The sequence below is a fragment of the Schistocerca cancellata genome, chromosome 3 (genome assembly GCF_023864275.1).
Source record: "Schistocerca cancellata isolate TAMUIC-IGC-003103 chromosome 3, iqSchCanc2.1, whole genome shotgun sequence".
Taxonomy (NCBI): Eukaryota; Metazoa; Arthropoda; class Insecta; order Orthoptera; family Acrididae; genus Schistocerca; species Schistocerca cancellata.
In genome coordinates, this window is record NC_064628.1 from 869457377 (window position 1) to 869482181 (window position 24805).

At 43.9% G+C, this 24805-nt stretch overlaps 2 protein-coding genes across 3 annotated transcripts in view; one reads left to right on the forward strand and one right to left on the reverse strand.

Annotated features, from left to right (window-relative positions):
- LOC126175932 (26S proteasome regulatory subunit 8) overlaps nt 1-5376 on the reverse strand; it is a 48062-nt gene extending 42686 nt beyond the window's left edge. Inside the window, exons 1-2 of the mRNA XM_049923010.1 lie at nt 5233-5376; nt 900-1044 (exon numbers count right to left, since the gene is read on the reverse strand). Of these exons, the coding sequence (XP_049778967.1) occupies nt 900-1044; nt 5233-5253 (166 nt within the window). The 5' untranslated portion in view covers nt 5254-5376. The remainder of the gene's footprint in view (nt 1-899; nt 1045-5232) is intronic.
- Nucleotides 5377-5431: 55 nt separating this feature from the next.
- Nucleotides 5432-24805, forward strand: part of LOC126175930 (NADPH-dependent diflavin oxidoreductase 1) — an 84600-nt gene continuing 65226 nt past the window's right edge. For both annotated transcript variants that reach the window (XM_049923006.1, XM_049923008.1), the window contains exon 1: nt 5432-5720. In XM_049923006.1, coding sequence (XP_049778963.1) covers nt 5632-5720 — 89 coding nt within the window. In that variant the 5' untranslated portion in view covers nt 5432-5631. The remainder of the gene's footprint in view (nt 5721-24805) is intronic.

The window sequence follows — 24805 nt, forward strand, 5'->3', positions numbered from 1 at the left end:
CAGACTCTTGAAAAGAGATCAACTATCCTGTTAAAGTATACTTACAAAATTTCTAGAACTATTGGAATCTAGGTATATACTATACCCCATAAATATCACTCCTTTAGAGACTGCGAAGGTAGCATTAAATATATTACAGTGTGAACAAATGCATTTAAGTAATAATTCTTCTCACACTTCATATGTTAATGGACCAGAAAGAAATCTTAACATATGGTAGAATGGGGGGGAGGGAGGAGATATGAAGTAGAATGAAATTTTCACTCTGCAGCGGAGTGTGCGCTGATATGAAACTTCCTGGCAGATTAAAACTGTGTGCCGGACCGACACACAAACTCAGGACCTTTGCCTTTCACGGACAAGTGCTCTAGTGACAGTGACAGCACGTCAGTTGTGCTTGGGTAGCTCAGTTGGTAGAGCATATGCCCGCAAAAGGCAAAGGTCCCGAGTTCGAGTCTCTGTCCAGTACACAGTTTTAATCTGCCAGGAAATTTCATATCAGCGCACACTCCACTGCAGAGTGAAAATCTCATTCTGGAAACATCCCCCAGGCTGTGGCAAAGCCATGTCTCCACAATATCCTTTCTTCCAGGAGTGCTAATTCTGCAAGGTTCACAGGAGAGCTTCTGTGAAGTTTGGAAGGTAGGAGACATGGTTCTGGCGGAATTAAAGCTATGAGGGCAGGTCGTGAGTCGTGCTTGGGTAGCTCAGTTGGTAGAGCACTTGCCTGCGAAAGGCAAAGGTCCCAAGTTCGAGTCTTGGTCCGGCACACAGTTTTAATCTGCCAGGAAGTTTCAGATATTAACATATTTTAGACATCCAGAATAACATCATTTTAAGGCTGTAAGCCAAATAAATTCAATCACAAAAAATAAAAACTCATATTTTATACAAATTACCTTTGGCATTAAGCTCATTACGCTGGGCCTGGAGTCGCCTCAAGTTCTGACTTTTTTCTGCGACTACTAATTGTAATTCCTCTATTTTTGTTATGTAATACTGACGAAAGCCTTCACCCTTACTTGGTCTGTCATCTACTTCCATCTGGAAAAAAAAAACCATATAATTAACAGTGGATAAAAAAAATAATAAATCTACAGCATGCACCAAAATGGATTGGGTGCTATTAGAACAAAAATTTTCATTTCACAAAACATGAGTGCTTGATTGTTGGGAGGCTGGGTGATTACCTAAGCATAAAACATTGGTTTGATGGTAATTCCTAATGTCATAAGAACCTACTGCTGTGCGTCTAGGTTTTGACAACAGATCATATTCATATTAGTCAACAACAACTGCAACAGTGCAGTGCTTGAAAGAAAAGGGCAATGATATGTCAAACTTCAATCGTGAAGCACTGCCAAATACAGTGCACACATGAAAGCAGTGCCAGTTATGTTTCACTGATGTCAAAAGATGAAATAACAGAATATTAAGAGTTTGAATGGGAAAAATGATTGAACTATGGGAAATGTGGCTGCCACATGCTGCAAAATTTGAGCTCTTAAGGGTATGATACAATGTCACATGTGAGACCAGTGGACAGTAAAGTGTTGCACACTGTGACTGGAATACAGAATGCAACCACAGCTTGGGACGATTTTCATCTTGTCCACAATGTTATAACTGACAATAAAGCTTCATAAACACTGTCGATTCACCACTGAGATGGGTGTTTACACGCCTGCACCGATGATCCACTGCCTTGTGCAGAAAGAGGGTCTTGTACGTATCAAATATAATCTCAGAATCAATCGCTGTACCGGGAAGGCTTACCTCCACACGTTCCAGGCCAGCAGGAGAATGCCCAACTATATGCGGTAAAGAAATGTAAAACATCTCTTCAAAGAAAAACTTGTTCAATGAAGTTTCCTAACCACCACATTTGCCTGGCATGTGACTATGGAGGTTCTCATTCTTACCACAGTTTTTAAAGGCTATAATTGTAACTTATGGAGCTTTCATACATTATCCATACTGGTCCCCAAGTATCCTTTCAATATTAATCTAATGATCAGTGTAGAACTAAATTTCTTGATAAAAGCTCTATTGTTCCAGTGTTTGCAGAACAGTATTCCACAAAACAGAGCACCTAGCACTGATATGAAGCTAGACTGCACACATTTTGGAAATTTGATTTTTAGCAGCTCACTTCACTTCAGAAAATGAATAAAACAGTAGGATTCACCTTCAAGTCACTCAGGTATGTCAAACAAGTCAATCTGTAATTAGCCTTCATAAAATGCCTATTAAGGGGAGTAACAATGGAATTTTCTTTCCACATTTTCGGATTTTTATCTCATTATAAAATTTGCAATGATAAATATATCACTTACAACCTAACATGAGAAGTATTTTATTTTGTTAAATCTAATTTACACCGGTTGAAAATGTTAAAATTTTTAGGTGCATTACTTCAAGATCTAATAAAATCGGTTCTTTTTTTTATATATAGAAGACTGTGGATTGCTGTGTTATAAAGGTTAAATTACGTGTTTGTATTGGTCATGTTCAGAAGAGGATGGGCACCAGGCTGAGGAAGTTGAAACAAAGCTTGAGAGACCAGAAACTTTCTGATGGTAAAACCATAAGAGGTAGGCTGACAAACAAACTGATTGATGAACTACAGCAGTATTATGGGATGGCCATAGTAACTTACTGAGGATTTGATGAAAATGAACCAGGCAGTACAAGCTACCTTCTTCCACAGACTGTCAACTGATGAAAAACCAGTACACCACCTTTGCCCTCCTGGACCTGATTCACAGTGCAATTACCGCAATGCCCAGTACTCAAACAGTTCATACAGCCATACATATTCCATCCCAGCAGCAATCATAGATATCATAAAACCTATTTACAGAGACCTGGCAAATCCTGAATTACTGAAGAAGTGTCTGCATGGTCAGACTGAAAATCCCAATGAGTCATTTAATAATCTTATATGGACTCGCTTACCAAAAAATGTTTTTGTTGGAGTAAAGACACTAAAGGGGGCAGTCAGTGATGCTGTTATTGCTTTTAATGATGACAACATTGGTAGGGTGAAAGTGCTACAGCATATGGGAATTAATTCTGGAGCAAACTGCATCAGAGAACTTGAACGGATGGACAAGGTTCGCATTGATAAAGCAGTGTATGCAACATAGTTGACCACTAAGGAGTCCAGAAAGAAGTAAAGAAGAAAAAACCCAGAAAAACAGTCAAGAGGATGATACACAGTATGGTGCAGGGTGCTTCTGAATGACTAAATTAAGCATATATTGAGTGAGTTACAGTCTTTTGAAACTTTAGAAGCCATCCCTGAAAATTTACATTTTCTGTGCATTTTTCCCTAAGCCTCAGAAACCACTTTGAATGGAGTATTCAAATTTTTAGGGAGTAATAACATACATAGCCTGAGTCTACTGAACTAAAAGAAGAACATAATGTTATCGCTAATTAAAATTATTTGGAATAACGTACAAAAAAAAGTAGTACAAAATTTTAACCGTCTAATTAAACAAGTATATTTCCGAAAGCAGTGGCTGAAATGCAATTATTGTAGTTCAGTAGACTCAGAACATACAGTTTAATGTCCTGTAAAAGTTCCATGTCAATGGCAACAGTGATTCCTGGAAAACAGGTAAGCCAAGTCACTAAATTTAACATTGTCGCGATAGGGCATTCCAACTCCCATTAAGTACTTCAAATGAAGAACAGTGATCTCATTTTTGTCGACTTCTCATCATACAAACTGAATATTTAGCGATGCCTGCTAAACCCTATTACCAAAAACTGAAGAATGTAAAATACATATAAACCTTATTTGTGGCAGTTACAAGGCTGTAGCAGGAACAAATAACAATAACCATTGAAAAATATGGACTTTATACAGGAGTCTCTACCAAGGATATTACCACCAACTGCAGAACACTGACATTCTCACACACACTCTCCTCTCAACACTGTCTAACAGTGTGTAGTTGATTCAGCATTCACAATATGTTGCTATAAAAAGAAATCTGTAAAGCTGTGGAGATGTACTTAGAAACCTCATTAATGCAAACCTGTAGACCCCCCCCCCCCCCGACATTATATCTCCAAGTTCTATAACAACTCCTTGCATCTACACCACTTGTATAGGTGTTTACACAAGAATCATCTCACCAAATTCTACAATGCCATCTGACAAACATACAATGATAGCACTTAAGAATTTCCATTATGAAATAAGTAGGCTATAGGCCCACAAATATGCATCTTCCACAATCACTGCCTGGGAATACAAACCCATCTAATGAGTTCAACAAAGTATCAAGACATTTCTCCTAAGTGGGATGTAGGAAACGGCGCTGTCTGCTATATCACAGTAGCACAAGAAAGTTGGTTGGAAAACTTTCAGTACGTTTTGTTTGTTGTTAGGCAACAAGTCACAGATAACTGAAAATGCTACAACCCTTACCCTAACAAGATGCACTGAGTAATGTGACAATTGTTCCACTCATATATGATTTTTAACTAATTGTGGAAGAGATGGCTGAAAGACCTATGTGACATACATACGCTTGTTACATTAAAATCACAAAGAATTTGAAAAGATCTTCGAGAAGCTCATTTTCAATTCCATGAGCATATTGTGTTCTTCATGCCACAACTGGCAGTGATGGAGGCTATAATGAGGAGAACGCATCCCTAATAAGCAATAGAAATTATTAGCCTGTATATTGGAATTCGATTAAAATTCATTTTGTATTCTTACTGCAATATGCCAATCGTTCGGTCAAGTCAAATGCTAGCTTACAGGAAAATGAAATTTCTCCAGTTTTCGTGATTGTATCCGAGGTACGATTTACACTGTAGTTTAATAACTTCCCTCGGAATGAATGGTTATCTACAGCATAATCTTTTCTATCGAAACTATATAATATGAGAGCTAATGCTTCACGGATTACGAGGAAACATCTATGTTCGGTACTCCGAATAAACAAATCTACTGTACTTGTCATCGTATACTGAAATTACATGAATTGTCCCTGAGTACTTATTAGAGGTTTTCCATCATGTAAATAAACAATGTCAATAAAATTTGCAATAATCTAACTTGAAGAACCTTTCAATGTTGCACACTGCGTTGGTTTAACAGTAACGATTACTCAGCACTATGCCTCTCCAGATACTGGATTATTAACAAAATGCATATCTGACTGATAGCTCTATTTAATCATGTGCGCTAAAATCTTGAATACAAACCTCGAAGTTCGTATGCGTCATTTTTATGTTGCTGTCTCACGTTTCCACAATAAATACTACCCACAACGCACTGACACCAACACTTTACGATATAAAGAAGTTCCTGTCAGCTGCAAACAGTTATTTCGTCGTATAGAAATCTCTGGCTGCAAATCAAAGATGCTACTATATGTTTATGTGTCGTTACTCGTTAGTCGTTAGGATGGATATCGTTGGGCGGAGATGGGAAAAGTGTAATTAAAATTAACAACATGGTACAATAGCACAGTACGTGAAAAAGAAACTAGAAGTAGTGGTGTATGCCTTCTAAAAAACTGTGATTAGTAACAAGAACAAATTTAGGCTGCTGTATATACGAGTTGCTCGTGCGTCGCATGTAAATAGTGGAAAAGTGAAATAATGAGCAAGAGGAAACTCACTATATTGTATGGAAGCCAGACAGGATCAGCTCAAGATGTTGCAGAAAGGATATGGAGGGAAGCACGGAGGTAATACGAAAAAAACTTCCCATATATTATGTTGCGATACTTGTGCCTGCAGTATGGTAATGAATTAGTTGATTAAATTGGCCGCAATTTTTAGTGACAGGCCCTTGTATCTTCCATTACGTTGGGACGTAAATGCGATTAGAAGATTTACTTGTGGTAGAGGCAGATCAAAGCATCAGGCCCACATTGTCATAGGTAAACTACCAGCAGAGTCTAGTTATCAGTGGTCTGCTACATCCTTGGCTTACCCTTCGTTTTCTAAAATTTCTCGCTTCCCTAATATTCCAGCTTTTCAATGGCCATTCAGTTTCAGTATGTTCATTTGTTTAATTATTATAATTTCTTTTAATCCTCATAAGTAGTTTGTGATTGAAACACATTCCCCCTTCTGGCCGTATATTGCGACGAACTTATCTATAGTGTAGCGCGTGGTTTATGTTACATTGACATTGACAAGTGACCGTTAGTTACAAGTTGGCAAAGGTAGTAAATGTGAATGTAAAATAAAGGCTGTGTTAAAGTATCCTTTGCCTCACATGATCTCGTCTGGTGGCGCATCTGAGTTCAGCATCACATTTTTGAATTTGCCCTCCAGATATCATTAGTTTGTAGTGAGTGTTGTGATAATTTTATTGCTTTGTATTCTGTATTTAGGATAATACTAACTAATCTTATGCAAATTACATCTGGTCATGTGGTTGAGGTGGATTTTTTCACCTGACACCCTGATGAGGCAGTTCTGTGAAAGTGTCGCTTTTCTGTACAATTGGCGCGCAGTCTGATAATATCTCTGGTGAAGTGTTGGGACTCTGGTAACTTGTGCTAGGTATTTTGAGGGGCAAGTTCCATGGGAGATGGGAAGTGAGCCTTAGGGCCCATTATTTGACTCGCATCTTCTTGGCATGGGTGTCACCCACATTTCCCTAAACTACTGATGCTTAGTCAAGCAATGATCTGACTAGGTCATAGGTAGAACACATTCTATTTATAGTGACTGTGTGAAGCTCGGATGAAGTAGTGGAAATAAAGTCCACAATTGGCAGATGGCCTTCCCACAGATATTCTTGATGTGCTGTCATCATTCTAGTCCACGGTTCAATGTGACACTGAGGTATTTTGCTGTCACTGACCCCATGATATATCCACCATTGATTCTTAGCTGTGGCAGGTTAACTGGAACTTTATTGTGGCAAAAACTATGGCTTGACTCTTAGCAGTGTACTGAAGTCTCCACTTATTTCATCGGTATTCTAGGTCATCAAGAGCAGTTTGGAGTCTACATTGAACAGCCCGAGCATTGATACTTCTTGTGAATGAGGCCATGTCATCAGCATAGAGTGCTAGATGGACTCAGCCCCTCATTACCCCTGCGGGTCCGGGTGTTAGAATAGGTCCGAGGTATTCCTGCCTCTCGTAAGAGGCGACTAAAAGGAGTCCCTCCCCCTCAAGGGGGTAGTTTGCGCCTGCGTCCGGAGACGGATGGTTCCGAGACTTATATTTGTGGTCATTTTGGTTTTTCACTTATTCTGGTTTCTTCTTTCCTTTGTTTGGTTCCTTTCTTTGCCCTTCTCCCTCTCACTGTCTTCCTTACTTTTTATCTTGCCTTCTTCTCCTTGCCTTCTTGTCCACCCTCTGGTCTCCGCCTTGGCGTTTGAGACTGTCTGTCCTTTCTCTCCCTCTCTCCCTTTTTTTTCCTCTTCTTCTTTCCTCCCTGTGCATGCCTGAAGGCCGACCCACACGTAGCCGGTGACGGGGTAACGCATAATTCCCTGCCCTGGGTAGAGAAGTAAGGCCCGCACGCACCCCCTGGTAAAGACCAGGCCCAGGGAGGGGTGATTGCCTGAGCTGACACCTTCCGACCATGCCGATTGGTCCTTCCGTCCTTTTCTCGGGAGGTGTGACCTGAGGTGTAAACGTTCACCTAAGGCGGGAGCTCCCTCTGAGAGGTTCCCCACAAGGAAAGAGCGCGCCATCGGAGACGCTGGCAATCTTGGGGGATTCCTCCGCAATGGATTTCTCTTCTTCTTCTCTCTCGACTTCTGCCCATCTTGATTGATGAGGAGATTCAATCTTTCCTCTCTGAGCAGGGCGTGACGGCTGTCCATAGGGTCATGATAAAGGTCAACAATGACCTTGTACCGACCTGGACACTTTTCTTGACCCTTGATAGTGTTAAGCTGCCATCGCACATCAAAGCGGGCTATGAGGTTATTTCTGTTCACCCCTATGTCCTGACACCTACACGTTGCTACCAGTGTCAGCGTTTTAATCACACCCGCCAGTCTTGTTCTCATATGGCTAAATGCGTCACTTGTGGCAGGGACGCCCATGAGGGTGACTGTCCACCTCTGTCTCCTCGTTGCATGAACTGTTAGGGTGACCATGCAGCGTCCTCCCGCGACTGTCCCATCTACAAGGATGAACGCTGTATACAGGAAATTCGGGTCAAAGAGAAAGTGTCCACCTCGGCTGCTCGCAAGCTATTTGCTAGTAGGAAGCCCACGCTGCTCCCAGTGGGGAAATACAGTACTGTCCTCGCCTCTCCTCGAACTATCAGGGAGGTGTCGATGCAGACATGCGATCTGACCTTTAGCACTTCGCCCCGTCAGCGTCTCCTCTTCCTCCCGTCACCCCTAAGACACAAGCACCTTCATCAGCTTCTGCCGAGACCAAGCCCCTGAAGTCAGATGCACGGGCCTTCAAGAAGGAACCGTCCTGTGAAGACTTCCTATGTACCTCGAACTCCCAGCCATCAAAGAGTACTTCAACTAAACGACCTTCCAAGAAGGCTCGTAGGAAGCAAAGTTCTCCTTCTCCGCCACAATGCGTTCTCCTGCACCACCCAGCGGTTGCCGCCCCAGGCTGTCATCCGTTTCGCCAGGCCGCACCGCTGGTAGCCGAACGTCTGGCCGTTCACTGGCGGAGGAAGCTCCCCCTCCCGGCCATCTTAACACGATGGCCAATGAACCTATTGAACAAATGGACGATGACTCTCCGCCCATTGAATTGATAGCGGCGGCAGTGTTTGCTCGAAGCCAGGCCCTCAGCGGACTTCGAGGTGACCCCTTCTTGCTTCTCCTTTTTCTTTTTCTTCTCACAATGGCACTTCTTCATTGGAATATTCGCGGCATTCACTGCAACTGAGAGGACTTAAAGTTGCTGCTACGCTTGCACTGTCCGCTCGTCATAGCTCTCCAGGAAAAGAAGCTATGCCCATTCGATGAAATTGACTTGGCACACTATGCCTCTGTGCGTTTTGACCTACCCCCTGTGGCAGGTATTCCGGCTCATATAGGGGTTATGTTGCTGGTCCGGGATGATATTTACTACGATCCCATCACATTGCACACCGACCTGCAGGCAGTTGCCGTCCGAATTACTCTCTCCACTTTTACATTTTCCATTTGTACCGTTTACACTCCATCGTCGTCTGCTGTTACCAGCGCAGACATGATGCAAATTATTGCTCAGATACCTGCACCATTTTTGTTGAATGGAGACTTCAATGCCCACCATCCCCGTTGGGGCTCTCCAGCATCCTGCCCGAGAGGCTCCCTGCTAGCAGACCTTTCCAACCCCCTCAATCTTGTCTGCCTCAATACTGGTTCCCCTACGTTTCTTTCAGACACATCTCACACCTGTTCCCATGTAGACCTCTCTATATGTGCTACCCAACTTGCACGCCGGTTTGAGTGGTACGCACTTTCTGATATGTATTCGAGCGACCACTTCCCTTGTGTTATCCATCTCCTGCGTCATACCCCCTCTCCATGCTTAACTAGTTGGAACATCTCCAAAGCAGACTGGGGGCCCTTCTCTTCCAGGGCAACCTTTCAGGATCAAACCTTCGCAAGCTGTGATAGTCAGGTTGCACATCTCACAGAACTCATTCTCACTGCTGCTGAATATTCCATCCCTCACACTATTTCTTCTCCACATCGCGTACCGGTCCCCTGGTGGACCGCAGCATGTGCAGACGCTATACGTGCTCGTCAACGTGCTTTACGCACCTTTAAATGCCACCCTACGATGGCAAATTGTATCAATTATAAATGACTACGTGCGCAGTGTCGTCGTGTTATTAAAGAAAGCAAGAAAGCCAGCTGGGCTGCTTTCATAAGCTCCTTCAACAGTTTTACTCCTTCTTCTGTTGTCTGGGGTAGCCTGCGCCGGCTATCTGGCACTAAGGTCCACTCACCAGTTTCTGGCTTGATGTTCGCGAATGACGTCCTTGTAGCTCCTGAGGATGTCTCCAATGCCTTCGGCCGCTTTTTCGCAGAGGTTTCGAGCTCCGCTCATTACCACCCTGCTTTCCTCCCCCAAAAACAGGCAGAGGAGGCAAGGCCACCTAACTTCCGCTCCTTGAATCTTGAAAATTATAATGCCCCATTCAGCATGCGGGAACTTGAAAATGCACTTGCCCGTCACAGTCTTCCGCTCCAGGGCCTGATTCTATTCATATTCAGATGCTGAAGAACCTTTCTTCTGAGGGTAAAGGTTTTCTTCTTTGTACTTATAATTGCATCTGGATTGAGGGTCATACTCCCACATGCTGGTGCGAATCTGTTGTTGTCCCGATTCCTAAGCCTTCCAGTTATCGACCCATCTCCCCTACCAGCTGTGTCTGTAAGGTGATGGAACGAATGGTTAACTCTCATTTGGTTTGGCTGCTCTAATCTCGACGCCTACTTGCCTACTTACCAATGTACAATGTGGATTTCGTAGGCGCTGCTCTGCTGTTGACCATCTGGTTACCTTGTCGACCTTCATTATGAATAACTTCTTGTGGAAGCGCCCAACAGTGGCTGTGTTCTTTGATTGGGAGAAGGCTTACGACACCTGTTGGACGGCAGGCATTCTCCGCACCATGGGTACATGGGGCTTTCGTGGTCGCCTCCCTCTTTTTATTTGTGCCTTTTTAATGGATCGACAGTTCAGGGTACGTGTGGGTTCTGTCCTGTTCTGTCCGACGCCTTTCGCCAGAGGAATGGGGTGCCACAGGGCTCAGTTTTGAGCATCGCTCTCTTCACCATAGCGATCAATCCAATAATGGATTGCCTCCCAGCTGATGTATCAGGCTCCCTTTTCGTGGACGATTTTACCATCTATTGCAGTGCGCAGCGTACATGTTTCCTGGAGCACTGTCTTCAGTGTTGTCTTGACCGTCTTTGCTCCTGGAGTGTCACCAATGGCTTCCGTTTTTCTGCCGAGAAGGCGGTCTGTATTAACTTCTGGCGCTACAAAGAGTTTCTCCCACTGTCCTTACGTCTTGGTCCCATTGCTCTCCCATTCGTGGAACAACAAAATTTTTAGGTCTTTCATTTGACAGGAAACTTAGCTGGTCTCCACATGTGTCATATTTGGCTGCCCGTTGTACTCGTTCCCTAAATGTCCTTCTTGTTCTCAGCGGTACGTCGTGGGGAGCGGATTTAACCATCCTACTTCACCTATATCGGTCGATCGTCTGCTCAAAGCTGGATTATGGGAGCTTCATTTACTCCTCTACACGACCGACCATTTTATGCCACCTCAACTCTATACAACATCAGGGGTTACATCTTGCGATTAGAGCGTTCTATACTAGTCCCGTCGAGAGTCTTCATGCTGAAGCCGGTGAATTGCCACTAACCTACTGGCGTGATATACTGCTTTGTTGGTATGCCTGTTGGCTATTGTCACTGCCCGACCACCTGTCTTATCGTTCCTTTTTTGACGACTCTCGACCATCAATACGGGTTGTATGTATCTGCCCTGCTACCCCTGGAGTTCGCTTTTGTCACCTCCTTCAGCACCTTGATTTTTCACTCCCTGCAACCTTTCGAGTGGGCGAGAGCCAAACGCCATCTTGGCTCCAGGCTCAGGTTCGCGTTCACCTTGACCTCAGCTTGCTTCCAAAGGAGGTTACCCCAGCTTCGGTATACTCCTCCTGGTTTGTTGAACTTCGTTTGAAGTTCATTAATATGATCTTCATTTATACAGATTGCTCTAAGACCAATGACGCTGTCAGGTGTTCTTTTATTGTCGGGGCACACAGTTTCAAATACCGGCTCCTTGGCCATTGTTCGGTCTTCACAGCTGAGCTATTTGCCCTCTACCAGGCTGTTCTTTACATCCCTGCCACCGACATTCTGCTTATGTCATCTGCTCTCACCGGATCCAACACTCTCTTCAGCATCTGGCAGACGACGGTTCTTTGGTTACCTTTATGTGGGTTCCTGGCCATGTTGGTATCCCTGGGAATGAAGCTGCAGATGCTGCGACCAAGGCTGCGGTCCTCCAGCCTTGGACAGCTTCTTGTTGTGTGCCTTCATCTGATTTTAGCAGGGTCATTTGTCAGCGCATTTTATCGCTGTGTCATGCCGATTGGGCTACACTGACAGACAACAAGCTTCGGGCCTTGAAACCTCTTCCCACGGCTTGGACGACCTTTTCACACCCTTCTCGGTGGGAGGAGGTAGTTTTGGCCCGGTTACGAATTGGACACTGCCGGTTCAGCCATGGCCATTTGCTGAAGGCCACGCTGGCGCCATTCTGCCCATGTGGGCAATTGCTGACAATACGCCACATTTTAACGTCCTGTCCGAATTTTAATACACTGCGCGTTGATCTTGGCCTGCCATGTAATCTGGATGCCATTTTAGCGGATGACCCAGGAGCAGCTTCTCACATTCTTCATTTTATCCACTTGACAAACCTGTCTACGGACATTTGATTATGCTGTTTTCTTTTAATCCCTTGCCTGTTAATATGCCTTTTATAGTGTTGTCCCTTTTAGTTGCTGTTTTAACCTTGTGCCTCGCAGTGCATTCATAACTTAGTCTGGGCGCTAATGACCATTGTAGTTGTGTGCCCTAAAACCACAAAAAAAAGAAAAAAAAAAAAAAAAAACAGCCCCTCATTGGAACATCGGCCATAAGAGCATATAAAATATTGGCTCAAGGACAGATCTTTACTCTACTCCTGTGGGGATGTATCTTTTGTTAGATACCTCCTCATTGGAGTTCACATTGTAGGTCCTGCCAGCCATATACAATTTGAAGAGCGAGACATGAGGTACTGGGACTCTCAGATCAAGTAGCTCATGCCACACAGAGTGAAATGCCTGGGAGATACAGAGGAACAGTGTGCCTGGGTATTCACAGCGTTCCAAGGTGTCCATGGTTTATTGCATGAGCTGTCATGTGGCCCATTTGAAATCCAAATTGGGCATCCTACAGCAGATGTTCTAGTTGAAAGTGTTGCAGTTGATGCACACGGTATAGCTGCTTGAGGATCATCAGAAGTGTTGGAAGAAAGCTGATGGATCTGTAGGTAATAGCAGATCCGCCTCTGCCTTGGGGATGGCTACTGCCTCTACATGGTTCCATGCAGTATGATAATAGCTGCTGGTGAGGATCAGGTTGTAGATGTCAGCAGTCATGTTGGTTGCTCCTGGCGGCAACTTCATCATGTGATTCATCACTTGGCCGTCCTTGCTGTCTTGTGACTCTTGAAGCAACAGATATGTCATATCACTTCCAGTCCAGCTTGAAGTGGTAGTAGCTTGTTGCATCGCAGGAGCTTGTTGGTGGCCTCTCAGATGATTGTGTCATCTAACCACAGCGCAGAGACACTCTGTGACCATTCTTTATTCCAGTGAGCATCTGTTAATGCCTTGAACTCCTTGTCATTTAGTCACAGGGACTCTAATGAGCTGTCACTCCCTATGAATTCTATTCCTGTGTGTGATGAGGTCCAAGATGTGCTATGGCAATGTTCTCGCATAGGGCAGTGTTGTTGAGGAGCAGCCGCTTTGGTGTCTGTGAATTGTTGGATTACAACGTGAATGTCTTTAAAAAGGGCTGGGGGGGGGTCTCCAGTGCTGCACTGATTTCAGCACAGTATGCATCCCTCCTCTGAAGTCTATATTCTGTTGTGTTGGTACAGAACTGTCCAAATTGTCGGAGGGCAATGCATTCGACATTGTGGCTCTGTCTACAAGATGCCCTTGATTGGTATCAAGAATAACTGGCTAGCCACTTTCAGGATACATGTTAGAGTCAAAGAGGCCTACAGTAATGATGGGGGCTTGATCTACAGAGGATGGGATGTTAAACCTGAATATTCCTTCCTTCATCTGCATCCCTTTGAAAACTGTCTTCCAATGTTACTGGTAAATTGGGAGTTCCGAGCAGCACTTTTGGCATTGAAGTCCCTTGTGATGAATAGCTTGCCACAGAGAGCAAGTAGTGCTTCGATGTTGTCAGGTTGAAGAGCTCTTCGTAGTGAATGGTATATTGCAATGAAATTGCATACTGTTTCCACCACAACTCCTGTTGCTCCCATTGTTCCCAGTGTGTGGAACTATATTATATTATAGCAGAGTCTGTTCTGTACATAAACGGTAAACCCTCTACCTGCTGTTGGCTGGTCTTTCCTGCAGATACTGAAATTAGACACATTAACCTTTACCTCAGATTTCAGGTGATTCTCATACATCAGACACATTTTGACCACGTCATCTCATGAACTCTAAGAATTCTGCATCATGTGCATGGATATCATTGCAGCTCCATCTGCAGATGATAAGTACATGGGGTCTAGCAGCCATGTTTAACAGTGGTGGATTGCATCAAGGCCATCTGGAAGGTAAACTTCACTGCAGCACTGATTTTCTTTGGGAGACTGGCCATCACCTCGGAGACACTGGTCAGGGCTCTGGAGATGTCATTCAGGCTCTTGGTGATCTCAGCTGCCATTGCTGTGGGGGCATGGTTTGGCTTAACTCGTTCTTCTCTGGTCTTTCCTGGTGATCCTTCCAGGCCTTCTGGGTTGCTGCTCCAGTCGGGTATTGGATATTGCTGCTGTCGTAGATTGAATCACATGTTGTCATCACTGCTTGGAGACAGCGCACTTGAATGCTAAACATTGATGATAGCTGGCAACATACTTTTTGCCACAGTTGGCACAAGCAACAACTGGGTTTTTCTTCATCAGACACTCCCCGGTGCTGTGGCCAATTACTCTCATGGTGCCTTTTATGGCCATGCTGTAGTACTTGGCAATGTGGTTGAAACGTGAACATTGAAAGCACTGGAAAGTCACTTTTTACTCTGATTTCTCCCACAGCAGTCTAGATGTTGCCAACATATCTAAGCTGATATATCTTCCTGTTGAAGATGTTGTCGATGAGAATTGCATTCGCCAGAGGTTTCCATCTACGTGTCTGTGGTGATTCAAAAGCTACGTGGTTCTGTTGTCACAGGCTTCAGATTCCAAATATTCTTAGACACCAGTGAGTCTGAGGCATGACGACATGTGAATAGTAGGGTAACATTTGCTAACCACAAGTTTCTTCACAGCACTGTAATCGGGAACATTTCCCACACATCTTCAAGGCAACAACAATTATGGTGATTAATGAAGAAACAACTTCTTTTACCATGAACTCCAGATAGTCATCTGAGTATGTCAAAGCTAACAATCAGCAACACTGGTGGCTCACTGGAGATTGGTGCTGGTTCTTTTGGCATTAGTTCCGTGCTGTTTTCGTTTGGTGTAATAATGGTGGATCACTCACTGTCATCAGTGCTTCACTTGCTCTATGACAACAAAAATGTTGTAAAAATCCATCTTCAGCACCAGTTTATTTTTTCCTTCAGGTACAATTGTTCTGGTGGCAATTGTGCTCAGTGTCTTCATGTCATTGGTAGTGCTGCTGCTTGCAGAAGTAACTGTGTCTTCATCAGTGTCTTCAATGGTGCATTTAAGACTAATAGCTTCAATTTTCATACTTCTGATGCAAGACGTGATAACTGATGCTGTTTACGAGTGCAGTAAGGAGTGCCAGGCTTCTGTTGTCATTGGTGTCTTCGTGTGCCTTGTCCAGTTCCATGTGCCATGTTGATTGCTTGTCTAGTGCCAGGTTCATCACCACAAGCCACATCGTGGTATGTGGAGCAGCCAACTCCAAATTGGGCAGGTCAGTTACCTCCACTGTGAGTGCTAATAATCAACGTGCCATGACGTCGCTAACTCAAAACATTGTGTTGACAGGGTGATCTGTAGTTTTTGACAGTAAGACCTCATTCCAAAGTTGTGATTTCAGAACAATTATAGTCAATTTTCTATAGATATAGAATATTGTTTGTGAAACAAGTTTCATTTCAAATTTTGTAAATGGAATAAGAATTAAAGTTTAGAATTGTGTTAATAAAGCAGTGATGGAAACCTTGCCTGTAAATTAAGACAACATAGTTACCTAAATTTTGTTAAGCAAGTACTTCACCATTGATACATTTGTTCCTAATATAGTTTGTTGTTGTTTCACTCTGATGATTCATTTAGGCAAAAAGAACATCTGAGTTGAATTATAAAGGTATATTTGCTATACTGACTGGCACCTTAACTAGTGCTCCCTCTGCAGATTAATATGATTTAATTCATAGGAATTAGTTTGTCCATTTGCTAATGACATATGGTGTTAAATTACTTGCTGCTGTGAATGGTAGGTGTCTCATGAGTTTTGCCAAATGTTGTGTTGACAAACCTTGAATGTACACAGAAAAGACAAGCACTTAACCCTTCTTAGCTATATGATACTTGTAGAGTAATTAGTAAAAGTGCAAAGGGTTAAGCCGAGTACGTTCGTATTGTGATATCTGTTTTGCAAAAGCAGTTCGTAAGTTTTCTGGCAATCTCAGTTTAGTACTTTTCAGTACTTACTTCTCCTCCTCCTCCCTCCCCCCCTCCCCACAGGCCTGTCAAGTACTTCCTTCTTCTGTGCTCTGTCTTTAACTTTGCTCTTTCAGATTCCTCACCTCAGGCGCCCAGTCATTTATGGCTGGGAGTAGACCTTGATTTGATATGTAGGACATTCTCCTTGTTGACAATTTTGTGTAATTACAGAATAGTGATTATGAGTACTAAATTTGATGTCTGCATAGTTTCTCATCATTTTGACTAACTCATATTTGATACTTGCATCTGCATCTGACCTCTATTCCCTCAAAATCTTACAAAAGTGTGGACTTTACACAGAAGGTTGTCAATTTGATGCACATTCCACCAACTATGCAAACCTAACTTAAGAGTCACTTGTGTGAGTTTATCAATTTGTGCACCCACTGCCAGTGCCTCATTGCTGTCTTTGTTGGTTTACACATTATTACCACAACCTTACTATTGTGGCGGCCCTTTGCTGCACATCGGTGTTAGCAGTTCTGGGCATTTCTAGTTCGCTACAACCATCTCGTGTCTATATCTGCCCCAAGCCACCGATTGTGACATACAACCAGATACCTGCTTACTGTGGTTGCTACTCATTGGGATGAATAGAATAGCCCCTTTTGTAGTGAGGCTTCCACTGACCTAGCCTTGCCCTCGGTCTTGGTCTTCTGCTTGTAGTGTCAGCATCGGATTTCACTCCCACACATGTGCCACGTGGCAAAGCATTTTGTCTCTTGAGATGCCCATCATAAAGTATGGAGACTCACCCACTCTGGGCCTTCTCTACACCTGCTACTCAGCTCAGTATGTAAATGGGTGTATCAAACCACAAGACTTTCCAAACGGCAGGTGTTAGTGCCCGTATTGGTACTATCCAAGTTTTGAACTCTTACTGTCATGGCCAGTACTCTCACTTGATAACTTTCCTTCAGGTCTTGCCATGGCCATTTCTCCCACAACAGGTGATCTGTCCCATACCTCGTGTGAGTAAAATCGGTGTTTTGCTGGTGAATACTCAGCGAGAAATTAATGACTTTACTGTGTGTCCCATACTCACACTGTAGGCATCCAGATAATATTTTTCTGGTTGAGTCAGCACTAAGGATAGTATTCGTACTGCATCACCCTTTTTTCTAGTGTCATCATATTGGCAACTCTGAGAGCCTTTAAATTTTGAGACCGTTTCTCGTTTCCTCTGCAGTACTTTAGTTTTTGGAATAAACGTGTCATTTTCTTAATGTAGTGTGAACGTTAAGCATTGCGCATTATGCAACATGCCTCATCTTGCAATTTTGTGATTGTTTTATTAAGTTAGAAAGGGAAACATTTGTACACTGGTGACCCACCAATAACCTCTGACATCTCCAGCACCTCCAACATCATCGACGACCTGACTGCACACCTCGCAGGCCTGCAACGCCAATCTGTGTAGGTGACTTGAAGTGATGAACAACCAGCAGCCCAACCCCAGTGCTGGACTCCACGGCAACACCCACACCAGCTCTTGAATAAGTGCTGCCATTGTCCCCCTGGCGTCAATGCCCAAGCCCACCTCAAATTTCACCAATAGGTCTGGCCATTTTGTGGCTCACCTGCTGCCCTTCAGTCCCTGGGACCTGCAGCTGTGGCTTTCTGCATTGGATGCTATCTTCGATGGCTACATCATAACTTATAAAGTGACCCAAGTTCACGTCAGTGATCAGCCTGCCGACGTACACGATGGAGCTCTGTGACATCATCTCATCACCACCAGTCACTATGAGACACCAGTGCCACCTCATGATGGAACTTACTTCCTCCAAGATGCAGCACATCAGGGTCCTCCATACTCTCAAGCAGTGCAGGGACCAGCAATGCTCACAATTCTTGTGCCACTACTAAAGCCTGACGGAGCCACATGTGGACTCAAAAGATTTCCTGTATGACTCATGGGTAGTTCACCATCTGGCACCAATACAGACAGCTGCAGTGTCAAAAGACTGACCTCTCCCTCACACCACCAACCTCAACGAAAGAGTGCATGAGATGCTGGCCTCCTTGCTTGCGATCTCTGCTGCTGTGCATCAACCACACTCCCACCCAGTGCCACCAGATGGCTGTCATACTGCCAGTCACCCCACCAAATGGTCTCCCTCATCCCTCAACATGCTGCTAATGATGTCACAGCTGCTCCTTTCTCCACAGGCATACAGCTCAGTGTCCAGCAGCTGGGAGTATGACATCTTTAGTCACCGCAGTTGCCATCGTGGGTTGGCCTGGACACTGCTAATGCAGGAACCCTTGCTCTTGGCACCCAAACTCGAACAGCTGCCAGCTGCTGCTCAGTCAACCTGCACATGTTCGTTCGCGATGTTTGCTCTGCCTTGCATTCCTGATCGGTACCAGCTGTTGTCTATCTTCACACTGCGGCTCGTATGGGACTCTTGCACTGCCTCAGCCATCCTCCTGATGGCAGCAAATAACTCCACCATATGTGCCTATGGCATGCATCATAACTTCCTCACCCTCAGCCTGCAATAGGACCTCCCCAAGTCCTTCACCATCACTGATGTCGCTGACCCCATTATCAGTGTGAACTTCATTGGGCACTACCAGATGCTTCCTGGTGTTGCTGGCTGACACTTCATTGATAACAATACCAGGAGATCAATGAAGTGCACACTCATTTTGCTGTTTTTTTCAATGCATATCAGGTAGCATAATCCAGCCCATGCACTGACCTCCTGGTACAATATCCCACTCTCAAATGCCTGTCAAGCACGTTACATGAGGTCTGCAATTCAGCTGTCCATTACATTGATACCATGCCCCCAGCCACCCATCTTCTGCCAGCCATGGCCCCTATCATCAGATGAGGTCAAGATCACAAATGCCGAGTTTAACAAGGTGCTTGCTGCCAATATAATGTGCTCTGCATAGAACTTATGAGCATCCAACAGTCAGCTTGTCAAGAAGCAGCATGGCTCCTGGTGCCAATGCGTTGTTTACTGGAAGCTAACTGCGCGTACTATCCATAACTTGTACCCAATGACATTACTATGCAGTTACAACATGCTGGCTTGGTCTACAACCTTCAGCATGATTGACTGCATAAGAGATTTCATCGAGATACCAGTCGCACCCAAAAATGTCTAGAATGCGGCCATCATCACGCCATTTGACTTCTGTGAAATTGCCTTTATGACCTACAGCCACGATAAAGCTGGCCAAACATGGCAGCATTCCTTCGGTGCCATTTTGTGTGGCTTGCCTTTGTATGGCACCTTCACAGATGACATACTCATCTTCTCCTTGATGTGTGAGGAACACTGCAAACAACTCCATAGTATTTTTTGAACACCCCCAGGATGTCAGCATCACATAGAACATCACATCAACATAGAAAAGCATGTCTTCGGTGTTAGCAAGATGGTATTCCTGGGCCATACCTCCACTGCTACCAGTTCACATGCCCTGCCCAATAAAGAACATCCCCTCTTGAAATTTCCACTACTTGAAACCTTCAAGCACCTCGATCACTTCCTCAGTGTGTTAAACTTTTTCTGCTGGCATCTGGGGAATGACGCTCTGCGCAGCGCCACCGCCAACTCCGCTCCAAGCACCCACATTACAGAACCTTCCTGAGATGTCAGCTTACCACACTACTGCCAAGGACGTCACCGTCTACCCACTGAGCTAAGCTGGTGCTACCCCTGGCCCACCAGTCATCAACAGCAAAGGCACATCCAGGATGGTCATGCTCCTGCATCTCTATGGCTCCTGCAGCCTATGCCCATCATAGCAAGTTCCCCTCCACAGCTGCCAACAGTTGTTAGATCCCAACGCAACCTCTGACGATTCCGCCACTCCCACAGCAGGTTATTTCATGGCCCACTGATTCACATCGCAGTATCTTACATGTGGATTTTTGTCCGTCAGATGCAGGCATCATGGCTATCAGTCTCTTGACACAACCACCCAGCAACGCTGCAGCCCTCTCGCCGCCCCACACTGGCAACCATGTCCAGCACCTGCTCACCACTGCACAAGCAGTTCTGAACACAGACTCGGGCCAAACTGACCCGGTACCCTCCACCCCATGCGCTGCCAGCTTACTCATCCCTCACACTCGTTGCTGATACCATTCCGGTGCTTGCTGTCACACAGGAAATCGTCACTACTAGCAGCCAACTGCCCTGTCCGGTGTCCTGAATTCCAGCACCCACCTCCATCATATGACCAGCACCCTCAGCATCATTCACCACCACTCTTGGTCTCATCACTGGTAAACACACCCCTCTACTGGTACCAGCCATCGTCATTCCCACATCGCTCCTCCTCATCCTCCTCAGTTCTCTGCTCTCGTGACAGGGGGGGGGGGGGTGAGGGGGGATTTGTGTGATAGTGTTTCTCCACACATCAGTCTTAACACTTTCATACGTTCCTAGCTCACTACAGCTGTCTCCTAATACAGCGAGTTTCTTTCTTCAGCCACCTACTTCCGCCCCAAGCTGTTGATTTTGCCATGCGACCGGTTATGTACCTACTATGGTCACAAACTACAGGGATGAATAGAACAGCTCAAGTTCTGTGGTCGTCTGCTTGTGGCATCAACATGGACTTCGCCCCTGGGCATGCACTGATACACACACTATGCGATAATGCATATCATATCTGAGACATCTATTGTGAAATATTGAAGCTCAAGCATGCTGCACAGTCTCTAAACATACTACACAGCTTGGTATGTAAATCTGTGCTTAATGCTGCAAGACATTTTCAATGGCAAGTGGTGCTGCCCACATGGGTATTATCCGAGTTTCGATCTGCCACATGTCTAGGCCAGTACACTCATGTGATAACAGTGTGCCTTTCCCTCGGATCTTTTGCTGTCTATTTGTCCCATGAGAGACAGTAAATTTGTTGCCTCATGTTGGTAAAATTGATGTTGTGCTGGCGAATAAGCGGTGATGAGTTAGTGGCTTTGTTCTGTGTCTCACACTGGGAAAGCTTGCAGAAGATGTTTTTCTGGACAGATCAGCACTAAGAAGACTGTTCATACAGCACCGCTCTTTTATCTAGTGTCATCATATTGACAGTTGACTTTCTCTGACAACTTTTAAATTTTTTGACCATTTCATGTTTTCTGTGTAGTACTTTAGTGTTTAGAAGGAAGATGTAGTTTTCTTAACCTCTCATGACCATTAATCTTTGTGCAGTACCAAACATGCTTTACCTCGCAATTATGTGATTATTTTTAAGTTTCCCTTTCCTTCTCCACTTGCAACTGTAGTGAGTAAAATGGTCTGTCTAAATGCTTCTGTATGAAAACTATTTTTTGTTATGTTGTTGGTTCTTCTACTACATGTAAGTTGGTGACAGAATTATTCTGCAGTCTGTTGCAAATGCCGGTTCTCTTAAATTTTTCAATAGGGTTTTGCAAAAAGAACCTCTTCTTCCCTCGAAGGATTCCCATTTTAGTTCACAGACCATTTTTATAATACTTGCCCATTGATCGAAACTATGAGTAAAAAATCTGGCAGTGTGCCTCAGAATTGCTTCAGTGTCTTCCTTCAATCTGACCTGGTGGGGATTCAAAACACATGAGGAGTACTCAAGAATGGGTCACCACAATTGCTCTGTAGGTGACCTCCTTTACAGATAAACTACACATTCCTAGACTTCACCCTGTATATCAGAGAGAGCAATTTGTCTTCCAAACAACCGACCTTACCTGCTTGTTTTACATCTTAATGTTTAATAGATGACACTGTCAAGCAGCAATCACTAATACTGTATTCAATCGCTATAATATTGTTTTTCCTACTAATCTTCATTAACTTACATTTTGGCACATTTATTACAAGTTATCATTCATCAAACCAAATTGTAATTATATCCATGTTGTCTAGTAGAACCCTCCTACAAAGGATGACACTTACTCATACACTACAAATCATCAGCAAACAGATGCAGATTGTTTACATGTATAGAGAACAAGAACAGCCCTGTTACACTTTCCTGGTAAGCCTCCGATGAACACTTGCCATCTAGAACAACCTACTGCGTTCTGTTACTTAAAAATCACTGAGCCACTCACCTATCTTCGATCCTATTCAGTGTGCTCGGACCTTTATTAACAGTGTATCATTGTGTCACACTTTCTGGAAAGATAGGAATACTGAACAGGTTTAGTTCCAAAGACACTTCCTTATTTTCATGCAGAATTTTAGATCTCTCCAATTGTTTCATAGTCGAGTCAGTGCACAGGAGAATAGAATTTCACAGAGATCCTGAGTGTGGCTCTGCTTCTGATTGTGATAAACGGGCTTGCAGGAGCTATGGGGCATATGGTCTTATTGTCCCTATATATTGACAACTTTTGTATTTACTAGTTCTTAAACTGCAAATGTTGCTGAACACCAACTGCAGTGCACCACAAGGAAAATACGGACCTGGTCCCTCACCCACAGCTTCCGGTTTAACACTGTTGAAACGTGTGTTAATCAGTTATTAATCCATATACAGAATTTTAACCTCGTTATAAGCTGCTCAGTAGGATAGTGTCATATCACTATTTGGAACTTTCATTTGATGCTCAGTTAATGTAGCTACAACATATTCACCAACTTATAAAGAAATGCAAGTTGAAATTTAATGGGCTTCGGTGTCTCATCACACATCTTGAGGCAAGAGCTGCTCCACCTTCATGAATCTAATCCTATCTTAATTAGATTATAGGTGTTTGGTTTAGCAGGATTTGCTGCCTCAGTGGCATTACAGGTGCTGTTCCCAGAAGACCAACTAATGCTGTTCAATAAGCCCCGTGGACAGCTTCCTGGCAGAGACTGGGATCCCAACTTCACTGATGAGTTGCCAGCTGTTAGTTCTGAAGTATACAGTATTAGTTTGCAGTTAAATTACCATATTACCGAAAGAGATGGTACTGTGGTGTGACACTGGACTCCTACTTGGGAGGCCAGTGGTTAAATCCTCATTTGGCCAGCTACATTTAGGTTCTTTGTGATTTTCCTAAGTCATTTAAAGTGAACTCCAGAATGGTCAATTTAAAAGGGCATAGTTGATTTCCTTCCCCCGTCCAAGCTTATGTCTCATTTCTAATGACATTGTCATTGATGGGATGTCAAACACTGATATTCCTTTCGTCAAACTCCGTATCCCTTTCCCCAACAGGTGGATTCAACTCGTGTAAATGAGAGTAAGGTCTGGTGTCATTTTAGTAGCTTGTCTATGGTCTTTTTGGTCCCTCCTCCACCGTACTCCAAGGAATCACCTGGTTAGGTCGTCTTTGCAAACTGCCCCCTCTCTCTTGTCTAATAGTGCCTACCTGACACAAAGCTCCGCCTGTACTTACCCTTGTAACCAATGCAAGCATTTATTGTGGTGCTTGTCCCACTCCTTTCATGGGGGATTTTCTGGTTCAAATTAAATCTTTACTGATGGTTTGAAGGCCAACAGTCACATCAGTACACCTTCACACATTCTGAAATCACAAACAACATTCCATACAGTATGGGTGCAGAGTTTTTACAGTAGATTAAATGGTGATTATCAAGGCTGTCAATTATACTCAGAAATTTCCAAGAATTTCCTAATTTGCGGTCTACAAGCCAGAAACCAACACTATCCTCTGAACCCATTGTTTTTGATCAGATGATCTTCTGTTTGGCCTCTGTGGAACTGGGAGCTCAATTATACATGTCTGGACCCCAAGTCATCAGGATTCTGAAGAATGAGCTTATTCTGTCAGCAAAGGAGGTTACCAAGGTGGAAATCTTGGAGCTGGGTCTGTCAAGATCTGACTTCCAGTCAACATTGTATCTTCAGTTTTGAAAGCTAGGAACAGAGAATGATATGTGATGACCACTACAGAGAAGTTATGAGCAGTAAAAGGGGCCATGGTTGCATGGAAGTACTTTTCCATTTGCTAATTTTTTTTTGTCTGTATGGGTTTCTGTTGAAAATGTCTAATGGACTTATATGGGCCTTTTTCACCTGCTGGATCCAGAGTTTGGTTTTGAGTTGTTCTTTGTATGTCACAATTGTGTGAGTGAGTCTAGTTGTTGGAAGTGTGTGGGTATATCCATAAAATTTCAGTCTTCCCGTTCTGATGTCTGCTGCAAGTCAGAGATTAGGTGGGTGGATCACATAACTAATGAAGAGGTACTTAATAGAATTGGGGAGAAGAGGAATTTGTGGCACAATTTAACTAGAAGAAGGGACCTGCTGGTAGGGTGCATTTTGAGGCATCAATTGATCACCAATTTAGTACTGGAGGGAAGTGGATGGTAAAAATAGTAGAAGGAGACCAAGAGATGAATACACTAAGCAGATTCAGTAGGATGTACTGTGCAGTAGCTACTCGGAGATGAAGAGGC